Source organism: Hypanus sabinus, chromosome 27, assembly GCF_030144855.1.
Source record: "Hypanus sabinus isolate sHypSab1 chromosome 27, sHypSab1.hap1, whole genome shotgun sequence".
In the NCBI taxonomy this organism is placed as follows: Eukaryota; Metazoa; Chordata; class Chondrichthyes; order Myliobatiformes; family Dasyatidae; genus Hypanus; species Hypanus sabinus.
In genome coordinates, this window is record NC_082732.1 from 34,463,361 (window position 1) to 34,480,097 (window position 16,737).

At 39.0% G+C, this 16,737-nt stretch overlaps 1 protein-coding gene and 1 long non-coding RNA gene across 14 annotated transcripts in view; one reads left to right on the top strand and one right to left on the bottom strand.

Annotated features, from left to right (window-relative positions):
- Positions 1-16,737, bottom strand: part of prdm16 (PR domain containing 16) — a 742,940-nt gene that overhangs the window by 721,912 nt on the left and 4,291 nt on the right. For 11 of the 13 annotated variants that reach the window (XM_059952207.1, XM_059952208.1, XM_059952204.1 and 8 more), the window contains exon 1: positions 5,678-5,805. In XM_059952207.1, coding sequence (XP_059808190.1) covers positions 5,678-5,714 — 37 coding nt within the window. In that variant the 5' untranslated portion in view covers positions 5,715-5,805. Of the gene's footprint in view, positions 1-2,586; positions 3,243-5,677; positions 5,806-15,445; positions 15,675-16,737 lie in introns of those variants that run through there. The other 2 variants (XM_059952202.1, XM_059952201.1) reach the window with 2 other exon arrangements.
- The window catches only part of LOC132382211 (uncharacterized), a 76,576-nt gene continuing 65,700 nt past the window's right edge, over positions 5,862-16,737 (top strand). Inside the window, exon 1 of the long non-coding RNA XR_009508233.1 lies at positions 5,862-5,980. This is a non-coding gene — a long non-coding RNA (uncharacterized LOC132382211). The remainder of the gene's footprint in view (positions 5,981-16,737) is intronic.

Below are 16,737 nucleotides of genomic sequence, written 5' to 3' on the forward strand. Positions count from 1 at the left end.
GGTTGAGCCGGTGCAAACAATAGTGACGTTGAAGACGTATTAGGTGTATGAATGAGAACAAGTAGCTCCCATGTTCACACGAGAAACCGAACCACAATGGATTTTCAGAACTCAAAAAAGACTAAATTAAAGATACCTCAAAGTTTGTTAGCGTGTAAGTGCCAGTGTAGTCCATAACATTTTTCCGATTGTGAATATGAACAGTGAGAGCGAATAAAAGAACTTTCATGTATGTAGACAGAGTTTTGTGACAGTACACGTATGATACGTCAACGACCCGTGCGTGGCCCTGTGAATAACGTGCAAATGTGTGTTTATGCGGGACATGTGACCGTGTGCATATGTGAGCGTGGTAGTGTACGTGCATAGACTAGTGATCACTTCTATCTGGATGCCAATACTACTTGGGTTTGGCTGGGACACAAATCGCACCAAAATTATACTGGTTGTATCTGATGGCACCTTTACCATTCGCAACCTTCTCGAAGAAGAAAAATAGAGCAATCTGAAATAATCATGGTCTTGAAATTTCGCGTTCATCGCGCCATATTAGTAAGCGTCTGATAGGATTATGGCCCATGTGAGACATAAAGAGTCAGCACGAAACCGAGGGTTGGAAGTTGTGAAATTGCTGTTGTGATGTGCACCGCGGGCGGGGAATTATTTATTTGTGTTAGAGGATGAAGATAAATACTGTCAATAATGGGGGAATTTACCAGAGAAAGGGGTAGTGTAGTGGTTAGCGTTACGCTTTACAACACCAGCTATCGGGGTTCAATGCCCGTGCATCAGCGTCATGTGATGCCTCCAGGAGCCTGTGTGTCCTATCCGTGACCGCGTGGGTTTCCCCCGCGTCATCCCGTTTCCTCCCACATTCCAAACACGCACGGGTTAGGGTTAACACGAGGAAACCTTTTTCAGACGGTTGATGTCCCGTCGGCAATTAGCAATAGAGAGATCCAGAGCAGGCAGAAAACCACGCAAGGGGTTAGGGTTAGTAAGCTGTGGTGGTAAACTGCGTGACGAATGGAAGCATGACGACGCTTAACCGGGCTACCCCCAGCAAACCCTTGGACCGTATTAGTTGTGCCTCCTCGGACTGTATTGGTTGACGCAGTCGACACTTTTCACCGTATGTTTCGATGTACTTGTGACAAATCTGAAATCCACGAATAAAAGGAGGAAGAGGAATTCGATCGCACGTGAAAAATAGTGGTGATTCGGGGGCAGGAGAGAGAGAAGTGGGAAATAGAGAGAATGAGGAGAGACTAAAGGAAACTGAGTGGGAGCTGTTCGAGATGAAGGGGAAGTTGCGAGCAATCAAACGGTGTGAGCGAGTGCGAGTGTGTCAGAGGGGGGAGAGAGGGGGGAGAGAGGGGGGAGAGAGGGGGGAGAGAGGGGGGAGAGAGGGGGGAGAGAGGGGGGAGAGAGGGGGGAGAGAGGGGGGAGAGAGGGGGGAGAGAGGGGGGAGAGAGGGGGGAGAGTTCCCTGCACTCTGACCCGATTGCCATAGCAGCATCTTTCCCAGCTTGTAATTCTGAAAAATGTCTGATTGCTGAGTCAGATTGCTGTAAGAAAATCAAACGGGGGAGGGGACAGGGGGTTTCAAGGGAGGAGTCAAAATACAGTTAGAACACAACAAACGGTTTTTTTTCTTGCCGATAGCGTCCTACACAAACCAGATCCCTTAGGTGTTTCCCCGTTGCTATTCTCAAAAGCATGCTTACCAAGCCTATTTTTTTTTAATTTTGAAAATGTACCTCTGTAAAATTAAGCTTCAACTTGTAGTGTTTTAAAATTATAACTATTATATAAATAGGGGTTGAATTTACCGACATAATTCAATTCTTAAGCACTTATTTTCCAAAAATGTACAATGCAAATGCTGTTAAAATGTTGTATTATCTTACAGAAGGTGGTGGGATACTCTTAAAGTATGCAAATATACAGAAAAACATTTTTATTATTAGTAAAGTGACATCACAGAGTTGAAAATACCTATACAAATATTTCGATAACTTGTATTGAAACGGTCAATTTTCACATTGATCAGGCGCTCTATTCCAATCTACTTTAATTACCTAGAACTATACTCCACTCCCTGTCTATTTTGTCAGATTCTCTTATTGTGACAAATAACTCAATTTCAAGTTAAGAGCATTCTAATCACTGGCCCTCCTTTCTTGTATATGAATTTTATCCTGTCCGCATTGATTCTAGTCTCCCAGCCCCCGGGTGCAGTAATTGCTTTATTGGAAACCCATTACCGTAGCCACTTTCCCCCGTGCAGCAGTTAAACATCTTTCACGACTTTTGTTTACTGTTTCAATTACTTGGTCTTAACAAACAATCTATTACCTTCTAAACATCTAATCATAAAACTCAAGCAATTAGCACGCTGATTTGGTATTTAAAACTACGCAAGAACCGTCGATATAAATTTACCAGAGTCTGTTTGCTGTAGTGTAGTCACAATTTTTCGGGATTTACGATATAATTTGTTATAAAACAGTGACATACTGCAATGCAGTCCCATATTGTTGATTTTTCTTTCACACACTCTTAGAAATAAGGCTGGACAAATACCTTCATATATTTGTTAAACTAAAGGTGATCCCGGTTCACCACAAAAGAATCCAAAGAGGTTTTTCTCTCTCTCTCTCCATCTCTCTCAAACATGCTCTTTATGAAATAGCCAAGCCGATAGCTGGAATTAGGCTAACCTGACTTTAAATAAACACGCCGATGTTTAAAATCACATTAAAACTGTAAAGATCCTCCTGTAAATCTCCCAGGTGCGCTAAGTTTCGAGTGCGTGTACTTTAAATACGTGGTACTAAAGCATGAAAAATAACTAATCTCTCCTTGAGGTGCCTCAACTCAGAGCTATAGAATGGAAATGTTTACAGCTGTTCGTTCAGCTATGTATTAAAATATCTGCTTAAATAAAACATCAATGAATCTCTCAAATGATAGGCGACTATCGATTGCATATAACAATTTCCCTTGTCTTTCAACCAATATCATTCGGTTCCATGCTAATTTCTTACTTCTTGTTCATTAAAAATGCAGCTTAATCTTTTGTGACCGTGAATATTAAAACTCGATAGAAATAAACAAAGGTGAAACAACTTCAGATACATGTCTACACATAGATATTTTATAAAATTCTATATGTAGACTCATAAATATGTATGTAAAGCACACATAGGGCCTTTCTGTGTGGCCACACACAATTACACATGCTGAGTGCTATTGCAGCAGTGTCTGGTAATTTTATTTATTTATTTTCAGCTATGTTCAGAGTTTACCTCCCCCCCCCCCCCCCCTCCCGCCACACCACGCACCGCTCCTGCTCTCACTAATGCAGCCCTCTCATGAAAACCACATTGGACAACAGTTGAAGTTAGTAGCGCGGAGGCACATTTTATCACTTCCAAGTCTAATCTGGGGAGCAAGTAATGTTTTACACGTGTGTTGTACCGCATTCTTCCACCGAAAAAACACACCACCAGTTTGCCGCTTCGGTCGGACTGGGGTATTCCTTTTCTCATCTCATCCGATATCTACAACTATTATCTTTGGAAAACAAAATAACTATCAATTCATTTCTTGTTGCGAGCCCATATGAATGTAATCAAACCTCTCGACTCAATTAAATAAATTTTTCTTCGTGCCTGAAAGCGGCATTTAATACACATCATATTTAATGGTAATAATCAGTCATTCGAGCTCAGCGGGGACCAAATCACGCAGACTAAACACACAACTTATTTACAAACAAAACAACTTAGAAAAATACTGGGACATGGCCATTCATCAAACAATTTCCCTACTTACCAGGAACAAAGGCTATTTCAATACAAATAAACCGTGATCCACAATTATAATCAACTTCTTGAAAATGTAGTTAAATAGTTAAGTCCATTACCCAGTGTTAATTATTGCAATTAGCAGCCACCATTAAATATTTAAAAACCCTTGTATAATATTTGTATCCATACACGTACGCACATATTCTAATGTAAATAGTTTTTGAGAAAAACAATCACTCGTGTGATTAGGCTATTTTAAAAGTGCCTCAGTAAATATATTTTCCTCATTAGAGCTTTGAAACCAGACCATTGGACACAAAACCTCTCCAGAGAATAACAGAGAATAAATGGCAATCTGTCTATCTAGCATAAACTTGAATTGCCTCCATCATTTTTGCAAATTACTCGTCATATTAATTAATCGTGGCGTAGATTTATCAAAAACCAAGAATAAAATAGCATTAACATATCAAAATAGAAATATTACTATCCCTAGATATACAGTGATACATTGGGCTACAAACTTTTTTTTTTGCACAAGGTTACTGTTAACATTGCCGATGCTTCAAACTTAAAACTCAAATATCTTGCATCTCTTATTTTTAGTGAGGTTCTATGCAGTTAAGCTGATCAGCATTCCCCGCAATTTCAGAAAGTAAGCCGACGAGCAGAGACTCTTAAATTGAAAGTAGAAGCAGGGCAGATACACACTCACGCTGACCAACACGGTCATGTAAGAGACGGAAACAGAAAACGTGGTTCATTGTAAACCTTTTAAAAATACGTATAAGGAATATCCTAAATCATTTAAAGAAAGTAATCAAATAACGGAAGCTCGCACAGATCTAACTTGCGTTCGGCTTCGGAGAACCACCTACACTCCAGGCATGTGAATATAATTTCATTTAAAACATATACAGTACTGATGTTTTTCTTTGGGCTATATAGTTAAATATTAATGTCCACTGTAACATTTGACACAATGCGAACCAAAGTAAAACGCAAATATAAATTAAAATATCTTGAAGGCATATAAGACTTTGTTAAACTCCTTCCAAGATCCGAGAGTCTTCCCTGAAAACCCCGTCTCACGATCTGGCATGTTTAAATTGAAGTTTAAAGTTGTCAGTTGTGTTATTCCAAATGGTTCCCTACAAATCTTGTGCGATTCGCTGTCGCATTAAATTTACAATTCCCCGAAGCAACCCTAAAACATTACTCTCCTGATTTTTCAGAAACCCGGGTAAGGCTCGATTTCTAATACAGCTCAGTCTATTAAACCGACTCCCCTAAGATATTTTGCCCCCCTTTCAACCAGAGACAAGCAGTTGGCCACCAACTTCCAGCTCTTCAACGGTGCTCTAGCGCCCACTATTTAAGATTCCGGAAAACTGTTCGTACTTTGCAATGACTCGATATATGTTTTTTTTTAAAGTTGTATATCTTTTCGTCAACTAGAATAACTTCAATTTTATTTTTTTGCTATTCCTCTCCAACTTCTCAACCTCTCGGGTCGAGACGCAGGGGGATGGAAGTTTCTCTTGAATGAGAGAAATAAACAAGGTATGAAAACTTGTGCAGAAACAGAGCTCCGCGCCGCTCTTGTGGCCACAGCGTTCAACTCTTTAAGTTCTTGCGCCCGAGCCTTTTTGCAAGCCCATGGTACACATCATTCTAATCGTCCCCGCCGCACCGACATCATCTGGAGGAGAAAATACATTCCTGATCGCTTCTTCACAAAGACCATGTGTGTACAGCGGACCGTCTGGAGCAGTTCTTGTTTTTGGAAGGTCTTTTTGGAAGCTTAAACAGAGGATCTAAAACAAAGTGCGGAGAGATAGGAGAAGAAAATAGGGACCTACTTTTGGCCAGCTTTCTCGCCCTTGCCTTGGATCTCATGTTGTCTGTCGGCGTTGGTCGTGATTTCAGAGAATCGCACACGCTATCTCCCTGGCATTGTCAGTTTGGACACCTTCGCACATGCGCACAGAGCCTTCAATCTGACACCATCACGCAGGGAAAAGTTTGAATATATTCATCATTTGGCCGCGATCTGTCCTCAACTCCATCAGACCAATTATCTCTGCGCCCTAACGCCACTTCACACTTTATTCCTCTCCCACTTGTTCGAAACGCGCTTCTAAGCCCTGGGAAGTGCTTGCACGGTAAAAAGGAGTTTGTCTTTAAAGAAAACTTTTTTAAAAAAATAAGTATTTTACAATTCATGAATAGAAGATTTGTCGTGGAAATTTATTTATTTAAACTAAACGTAATTTATTTCAGTGCACGTAACTTGTGTTAGAATGTGTTAAACTAATTGACAGCAGTCGGCAAATTTATAGTGCATACTTTTAGCACAACTGATAGTGGCAGGGAAGCAGATTGGCCTGCTATCCTCATTCAATAACGCGCCCTAATAACCCCCATCAGTTATGACAGTATTAATTAAAGCTATCGATAGCTTCAGCCGAATGAATAGTCCAGGAAAACAACAGTGATTTAACACCAGGTGCTAGAGCAATGGAATAATAAACGTGGCTTTGGGACTACACAGTCATTGGAGCTAATTGGCGCTGAGAACCGGGCATTTAAACGGACATATATTCTCTCTGTTGTTATTCTGAAGCCCTCGTAACCCTTTCTTCCCTAACGTTATGAGTTATTTTAATTAAGGAATAAAATAATCCGCTACTTCTATTAATTCTTCTTTCGTAAGAATAGATCTTATAACTTGAGACGGAGACAGACAAGCAGACAGAGAGATGGAGGGAGAGAGGGGGGAGAGGGGGGAGGAGAGTGAGTAAGAATGAGTGTGTGTGAGAGAGAGGGAGAGGGAGAGGGAGAGAGAGAGAGAAAGAGAGAGAGGGAGAGAGGGAGAGAGGGAGAGAGAGAGAGAGAGAGAGAGAGAGAGAGAGAGAGAGAGAGAGAGAGAGAGAGAGAGAGAGAGAGAGAGAGAAGCTATGTTTGAACACAGTAAGTGCTTCACATTCCTACCCGTATGTTATGTACGGTGTGCTTCTTGAACTAATTCATTAGGATATTTTATTGTGGTGGCCGAATTTTAACGTCTTTAAAAAGTACTACCGGTTAGATAGGAAGAACCTATTTTAATTCATCGCCTATCAATGGAAAATGCATGAAATATACGGAGCAAGGAATTATTTCGAAATGTAGCTAGCACAGTTATGTTTAGTTTAATTGAGATAGGTAAGATTATCAGGAATCATTTGGATCTTGAAAAACGCAATAAAAACTAAGTTTACTTAACTGCGATTTAATAATTCCTGGGCTTTTATGTAAAGGGCTAAGTTGTTTAATATCACGCTTCCATCCATGTCAGACTCTCTTTGAACTTCAGGGGGGGAGACACATTACAGGCGCCACGTTTCAGGCTTACAACCAGTACAGGTTATTTGGATGATCGCTGCATTATCAGTGTACACCTCTTTCAGTATCATACGCAATTAGTGCAAATAAAATCCAGTTAATTTCAGATTTAGTTTCCAAAAATCGTGAGCTAATTGAAACCGATGCAGTTCGGCAAATACTCTATTTATTGATTTACGGCAAATATATATGGTATAACATTGCACGCACGATGCCAAGGTTGGGCTGTAGATGCGCGTGTGAATTAATGGTTCGAGGACAGAGCTCTTAAAGCTGTCCTGGAGGCATTTCAACTGTTTTATAAAAATATCCGTGCTTCTCTTGATGAAATGTACTGTCACTGTTCACTGACTATTTGTTTAAAAGGCTACAAATATGCAATTCTGAACAGTGTTATAGAAACCCACCGCTTTATTATACTGCATGGTGTTCGAGTGAAAATCCTGAGAGAGGGAAACGACCAGATTTTAACAGAGAAAATGATAAACACAATTTCAATCCATAATTTTAAATGAACACCATTTTTGAACAACCCATGTATTTACAATTGCGAGTTTTTATTCTGGAATGCCTGCTTTGTTGATGAGTTAATCTTGTACAACACGTTTCTGCAGGATAGTGGTTAATCAGCTTTATTTTAAAATCTTTCCAAAGTTGCGAGAATGTTTCGAAATATCTGATTCTCTGCGCCCCCTCCCCTTTCCGATAAACACATTCTGTAATACTGCACATGTTACGTAGGAATTTGCATAGCTGGGTATAACTCTTGGATTGAGCGCACTCTTTTAGACTTAAGGACGGAATTGCATTTTATATTCAAAACTATACAGCAAAATCGCTCTCCAGCAAGATAAAAGGGAAGCAGTTTCTCGGTGTTCTGGCCTGTAACCTATAATCGAACTAGCTTTTACACTGCTGCAGAGTTAAGCAAAGGAACGAACACACCTATAGATTCATGCTCAATATAACAGGTAACACCTGTTAGTTTATTTTTAGTACAATAAATGTCAATTTCCAATGTCAGTATGTAAGATAACTTTAAAGGAAGCCACGCCGTGCACTAATGCAGTTAGAACTTAGTATGTCTTCACATGAGCAAGTTTTTAAAAGAAATCAAGATGGGGAACAAATAAACAGCAAGAAACTAACCAATAATGTATCACATTATTGATTTGAGAGAATAATTCAAGTCGAAGATCTTTTTGAAAAAGATATCTGTTTCAAGACTGATCTCAGTGTAACTCGCGGTTTTTCTTCTGTTTCATTCAATACTCGTTATTAATACTTTGGATAAAGATAATATGTGAGGAACTTGGGCGAAATATTAACGTTGTGTTTCGCAAAAATATACTTAGCGTGTATACGGGTGGATATAATTTAACGATATATCTCGTATAAATTCCATACAGAAGTAAAAAGCGATGGATTAACGGTTACTAGTGCATGGACATCCCAAAGAAAATATGTAACAAAATCTACGTGTGGATGTAGTCATTCAATTTAAAGACAAATATGTCAGTACATAATCAATAGATAAAATATTTATAGTGCATTGCTCCCTCGCCTAACTCAAAATCCTGGTTGTCATATCCTGTTTAATATAGCCACACAGCCTGTTTTAAGTCACTTATGTTTTAATTATGCAAAACTATCAGAATGCAATATGACACGCTACCTGCAGACGCCAACGGTAATATTATGTAAATATTTATTATGCGTTTGTGAATACACAGACATGCGTGTGGTTAGTTGAACGTTATAAAAGAGAGGACCAGTTTCCTTTTCACATATTAAAAAATCAGTGCAGGTGAATTTTCAGCATGATTAGTGTTCTGATAAACCACCACCTTCTTGCACACACCATCGCCCACTCCCACTCCCACCCTATATTTACCCCCCATCTCACCGCCTCCCTACAATCTGTCACGTTCTGCTTTATCCGCACCAAATGAAAACCCAATGGGGAATCGATCACCAAAAGCATTCTCTACAGCACGAAATGGTCTCGTTCAAATAATACAGCCCTTCATTTGGAAATAAATTTTTACAGCCCAATTCTAAAATAAAAATTATTACACATGAGAGAACATTGGTTGAGATTATGTTTTTGTAACAAGAGTTAGTTACACTTGATAATCGGGTTAGGATTACTAATTGGAAAAACGAGTGTGACATTTAGAAATCTAACGTGCAATCCCTGTGTTAATTAGTAATTAAATTGCGATGAAGGACTGCCAATTGAAACCTTACGGGAATATTGTTTATGCTCCTTTTAAACAGATACATTTTCCCGAATCAGAGAGTTAAGTAGCCTATATATTAGGATTACTGACTGATCCATGGGAGCCGAGGAGGATGCGAGCGTTTTGTATTCAATGATCGTCGAACAAAGTGCTTTAACAGTTCGACACTGAAATTCGGTTCATTTAATCATATAAGTTAACCATTAATTGTTTTTACTCTCTCCAACTTTAAAGGAAATCCATCATGTTCACCAAAATTAAACTTAAATACATGCTGTCCTAATATCTGGGGATTTTTTTTTTTTGAAAATATATTAATCTTCAGCCGGGGTTCACGTGTAATACTATGTAGGTCTGCTGAGGGTTAGAACAGAGGTCAGAGAAACCTAACGTTACATCCGAGGCCTGATGCAAGTGGTGGTCAATGATTACAACACCCCCCCCCCCCAACACCCACTCCCACCTCCACCCTCCGCTCCCAAGTTAAATCGTTTTAATATCTGTCAAATATCTTATAATCACATTTTTATGAAAAATCAACGAGCTGAAACAGTAACTCCGTTCCTCCCTCCACAGATGCTACTTGATCAGCTGAATATTATTTTCAGTATTTTCAGATATTTGATGTGTAGTTGACTTAATTCCCTTCTCAAATCAGGAAATGATTAGGGACGAACAATTTATGTCATTAAATGGTCGGTGATGTCCATATTAATTTAATAAATTTATATGAGGATAGACTTGGGCACAGTAGCCCATTCACCACCACGCCCCCACCCCCAAAACCCCCACCCACCGTTTGCTGGTCTGTACTTCCACATCAAAAGTTCGCCCATACTTCAGCTTCCTTGCCTAACAGAAAAATAAAACTTTTTTTTCCCTCTGTTTTTCAATTGAACTAATCTTTACTTGTTCTTTAATTGGGAGAATTCCAAATTTCAGTTAGCCCAGACACCAAGAAGTGCTTTCTCATTTTACTGAATGGCCTGTACTTCCCACCAGAGGAATTAAGTTCCCTATCAAATCCCTTAATCACGTTAAATGCGTCAACTAGATCATGTAATTTTCAATACTCAAGGGAATACAAGTACTGTCGATGCACATATACTCATAATTTACCATTTAAGCCTTGAATTATTCTAGCTAAATTATATTGTACAATTCCAATTTATCCAGCCTTTTGTATTTCAGCCCCTTGAGATAAAGGCTAATATTCCAATACCCTTTGTAAATTAATTTGTATGTGTTCATTCTGTATATGTCCACGCTTGCTATGTTATCATTTTGTGTATCATGGTCCTCTCGGTTCCTGCAGGATCCTTATTCCTCGCCATTTAGTCAATATTAATGATGGAAATACTCGTGGAATTCTGTTTGTCCTACTGTTGCCTGCTCGTTTGTTCTTTGAATATTCCTTTAAACTTTGTTCTCGTATTTCCATTTCGAAGGACCATAGTATTTCAATGATACTATGCAGAGACTTTATCTCACTTCCTTGTAAGGTAATTTTCACTATTATCCCTTATGGTTTATATGCATTTCACGTTGGAGGTTACAAAGGGATTTCTGCTGGTATTGTTCATCCAAAATACACGGAGGCAATACAGAATGTTACACTTGCAAATCAACGGTCTTTGCAAATCATTTCCCAATGTGGCTAGAGCGATCAGGTGGACTATTTTTGATGAAGACCATTCCCAATTTTCACCTTGTACAATGCGAAGTTCTCGAAGTTAGGATGAAGTCATATTTAATGGAAAAATGATGGCGATAGGGAAATAAATATGATATCAATATATTTAAGGTATACAGACAAAATAATTAAAAATATATATAAACGGCCCACAACCTGCCTAGTATATGTACCGTTATCGATTGTTGTGATTGAGGAGTTGAATTAATACTGAGATGGTCGGTAGATATGTTTTTGCACTTGCCCAATAATGGTCGTATGCTCAATAAATACGTAGTTCCTGAATGGTTAAATATTGATAAATTCGGCAGTGACGGCAGCTTATGAATGGCCAGAAATGAAGATTTTTTTTGTCAGTAAATGCAGTATTTTTAGATATCCATTCATGATGAGCTTTTGGTTTGCCGTTTATAAAGTTGATCTATACAACTAAGGTTCTCGAATAGTAACGGTGAGATGATTAATAGACGCAGAATGCCTAGATAACTCAATAAAAAGATGGTCAATAGACGCAAAGTTGCTAACTGGTTAATGAAAGTGAGGTGGTCAGTCGACGTCGTTTTCTAGATCATCAATTATGAATTTCTGTATAAGCATTAATTATGAGAACGTTTGTAGAAGTGGGATAGTTGGATAATCTGTAACGCCAGCATTTCTGTATGTTACTCAAGGCGGTATGATCAATATATACAAGCTCACGTGAGATAGTCAGAGCAGGGAAATTTTAATAAAATTAGAATGGCAGGATTGTGGCAGGTTTTATGGATGGACAGAACAGTAGTCAATGGCAGTCTGGTTAAGAATGATACCGAAATCAGATACGCAGAGTGTTTATATACCCATGGAAGGATGGAGGTGATCGATGTTTTAAATTGAATTGGTAAGTCAAAGCCAAGCAAATGGCTAGCAGGGATTGTTGGTAATCAGAGCTCGAGAGGCGCCAGGCTATCGCTAATAATATTTGAACTACCCTAAATATGGTCATATCAGAAAGTAAGACTGCGACGATAAGCCCCAATATTTTAACCTCAATTAAAACTATTCCCAGTCTGCTCCACTCTTCTCTCAAACCAGTAACACTTTATGGGTGAAATTCACAGAATCTATTCACTGCATGCTTAGGGACCATCGGCCTTTCGGGAATGCAGACAATTACAGGTAAAAGCGGTCGCTTAAGACAATAGCTAATATTTTCTTGTTAGTAGGCTAAGCACGTTTCCTCATTAACTGGTGGCTGTCAAACCGGCATTTGTTTCTCAAACGTACGACACGTCCAATATTTCCTACCCATTGAGAGGGGTCTTTAAACACTTAAGATTTACTTTGATTCTGAATCTTTCTGGTCTTCCGTGAGTAGTTCTTTTCCAGGATATCAGTCCATCATACATAATAGTGGTTATTCATCTTCTTGTGTAGAACCATTAGGTATTTTTGTTCTGTAATAATTAAACGGATAGGTAATTTTTCAGACTACACACGTGAATTTCAGCTATCCACGTAACTCTCCGAGTTTAAAAGCGGCCCAAACATCACATTAGTGATATCTACATCGAACCTCTATCAATAAAAGTGTCTAGTTTTTTTTCTTCTTTCTTAATAATGACGATCATCGACGGACCAAGCCATTTGAGAGCTTGATCATGGTGGATCTTTCTTATTTCCGGAACTCCGACTAATGATGTAGGGAAGGATTGTAGAAGAGTTTGGACTGTAATTATTAGCCATTAATTGGGTTCAGGACCTTTGCGGTTGTGGTAATTGAGAAGTTTGACCGCTAATCCCAATCAGGATATACAGCTGGGGGCTAGAGAAAACCAGGACAGACTGGACTCCGCCTGCGAAACTCCGGGGGGTCGACGCGCATAGATTTTGCGCTAAATCAGGCCGTAAACTAGAAGAACATGGCAAAGGGGCATGAGGAAAGAGCATCCAATCGGCATGTATTTCAAGAGAACGTCATTACGGCTATGTAACCTCCATAGAAGATATAGCGAGTAGTCCGCAAAACTCATATAGCTCAACTCCCAATCATTGGGTTTAACTGCAAATTCTTATCCATTCCTTTGAACTGAGCCCCATTCAAGCGAGAGTAGACAGTCGCTTCAGTACCTCACGAGTTGCATAGCCTGCTAACTAGACTAAAATTCAGATTTTCTTTGGTCGAGGATATTCGTGAATTAAAAGTTTTTTTTAAACCAACAATTCGGTAGTTTCTTGGGTATCATTATTGATATCAGCTTTCCTGGGTTACATCATTTAAGCATTGATCTCGTTTTTATAGATCAATAGTCTAGGTCTCCAGATAGCAGAGCAGTATCTCAACCACTATGCTGGCGTATACTCCGCCCCGGTTTAAGCTTTTTTTCGCACCGCAGTTCATAGTAACAGTTTTCACCTATGAAACGGAAAGAGTAAATCGGCATTCATGTTACTTGCTTGTGCTGGTGACCCATGCGAAACTCCTAATATATTTCCCATAAACATTAGTGATGAATTACAAAAAAATTACTAAATGACATTTAAAAATACATTACATATTGATGAATAAGTTTGTTATTTAGATTCACTAATCGCCCATGTGTGAGAAGTGGCTGTTTCCCCATTTACCCTCAATCCTGAATGGTCCAAAAGACCAATGTAGAACCCAACTCAAGAATGAAGATGTCAGGGTTTTAAATCTCGCTGAAGTATGAAGAAAATTTTAACTTGTTCCATCTACAGTTGTACTTTTTAAACTGTCCAATTATTTCATAAATATCTTTACGCGAGACTGCCCCAGCAATGTTGGCTCACTGCCATTTATTAAATTCAAGGTAGAATGCAACGGCACTATGCTTAAGACTCACTTCATCACTTAATGGACTTCGCTGTTTCCTCTCAAGAAAGTAACCCCCTACTGGGTGCATCGGGCGCATAGAAGGGATCCCGAAGAAACTATTAAAGAATAACTTTTTAGACGACAGCTCAACAACGGGACCAAATTCTTTCCAAATGATGTTTTCTAAACTTCATTTTTGTATTTCTGCAATCGTAAAAATAACTTGCCGAGATGTTTTCTTACTGCTCTCACTGGGGCTAAAATTCACCCCTAATATACTTACTCACTTTGTCTTGAAACTTCCCGTGAAACTTAACGAAACTAAAAGTATCGAGATAAGCAGAAAACTAAACAAATACCAGCAATGGGCAATTATTCGCAAAATAATGAAGTTGTTTAGTTACTTCCTGCAGTAATTAAACAATGTAGTTATTGATAATGATCAAATGGCTTACACGCATTTAGTTTACTATTTAAATTCAATGTAAAGTAATAAAAATAGACGGACTAATTTTTGGATATAACAATCATAGTAAATGTTGTGTTGGCCTTTACCGAAGAAGAATTTGAGTTTAGGAGTAAAGATGCCATACTGAAGTTACAGAGTGCCGCAAATCTGCTACAATGTGCCCCCTTCCCCCGCCGAGGAAAGAGTCTACTTGCGATGGAGGGGGTTTCATGAAGGTTCACCAGACAGATTCCTGGCACGGGGGATAGAGGTGGGGTGGAATAGAGGAATTATTTTAAGATGAGAGATTAAACAGATTGGGCCTAAACTCTATAGGACTCAGAAGAATGAAAGGTGATCTCATTGAAAAGTACAAGATTCTTACGGTATTTAACAGAGTAGAAAACAAGCTGTTTCCTCTGGCTGGCGTGGAACCACGGATCACGGTCTCAAAAAAAAAGTGGTCACCCATTCCGAACTGAGGAGAGAAAATATTCTTCAGAGATTAACAAACGGAATTCTCTTTGCAAGAAGGACATGGATTATCAGTCGTTGGACATATTGGGAGACAGATAGATTTTGGATGTCAAGGGAACGAAAGAATATGGGATTAGTATATGAACGTAGCGTAGAGGTCAAAGATCATGCACAAGTTTACTGAATAGACGAGCCTATCTATATCTGCTTATATTTCTTAGATGCAATTTATAGCGAAAAAAGTAATGTCTCCAAGCATAAAAAAATTATACTAAATGTATTGGTTCACAGCATAGCATACATTTTTGAGGGAAAACTTGATGTTGTCAGTAATTCCATGCACCAATTTCTCAGTTTCATCACCACTACCACCCCTTCTCCATTAATCTCTTAAAGGATCCATTTGTTTTTCATTCCACCATCTTAGATTACGCACGTCCCTTACTGCGGCGCGGGGTTACACAAGCAACTCCCAACTAATGAAGAGGAGGTGTAAATAAAACTGCCAGAGAAATTAATTATACTGTATTCGAGAACTCGGCGCATAAAGACAGAGGATCCTACCGAGAGTTTGGGTTTCTGCCTTGACGGGATGACGTGCGTTTCAACAAACTTCTGTAGCTTTTTTTTCAATAAAATGTGTTTCGGCATCCATTACTTTCATCAGCCTTTGGTGGTTTCCAACTTCGGCCTACCTTGGACCGATTATTCTGCTCCATTCTATTATTTTGACGATCCTGCATCGCGTCTACAATAGTTGTTCTTTTTAAATATGGCGTCGAAAGAAGGCGACCTAAAAGAAGGAAGTCCGGACACGCGCAAGTCAGACATGAGAAATATCAGAAATGTTTAAAGATAGCAGAGGCACCGAGAGGAAGGCAGTCATATAAAGCAGGCGCTAAGACCTATCCGCCAAACCAGCGAAATTTTTTTCTCTCTCTCTGTTTTGGTGGATTTGCTGTTAGAAAGCCATTAATGTCTGGAACTCTGGGAGATTCAAATCTGTTCGGCAGAAATTATGAGCTTGGAGCTCCTGTTATGCTTTCTGAACATCTATATTGACAATTCCTCTGGCCTCCTGTCATTTCAATTTTATTTTAATGTCGCGATTTCCACTACTGTATTACTCAGATTGCAATACAGTAAATGTATACCTTAATGTTATCACGGGTTCCTGGAACCTACACTTAGTATCTCTGGAGCAGATGACAGCTGTTGGAATCGCCTGAACTTTAGAATGTATAAATAACCGTAATCTTTAGTTTTTCTTTACTGAAATACAAGTTCATTAACTTTTATAGTTGGAGTAGACTTTCTTCCATTATATTTTGAGGGAAAGACTTTGGACGTTGAGTTCATGCATGGACGCGTTCACCTTTGTGTCAACTTCAAAATCTTAAATTTGCCAGACAGAGTGCCCCCTTTGGTGGGTGTTTACAAGCAACTTACATTAACCCGGCCTCATCTCCTGCAGCGATTTTCTTTTTGGCTACTGGGGCCATGGTACAAGCGTTACAATAATGAGTGCATTGCATATAAAGTCGTAGATGTTATTGTGCACATCTATATGCATTTTTATTCTGTGTATATAGAGAATATTATACATGCCTCGGGGATTTATCAATCCTTTGTTTTTCTTATCGTTACAGTGCTAACATATGTAAGCATGCCTAGTTTTTGGAATCTTGTGCAGGATCAGCATCTTCTTAGACACAACCCTGGCTGATCAAGGATATTATGCATTTAAGGACTTATTAATTGCACTATTTGGCTAAATATCCAAACCATTAACGACGTGTCCTTGTTTTCCTTCGCTGGAGCGTAGAAATGAACCAACTACATAAATACACATGGCA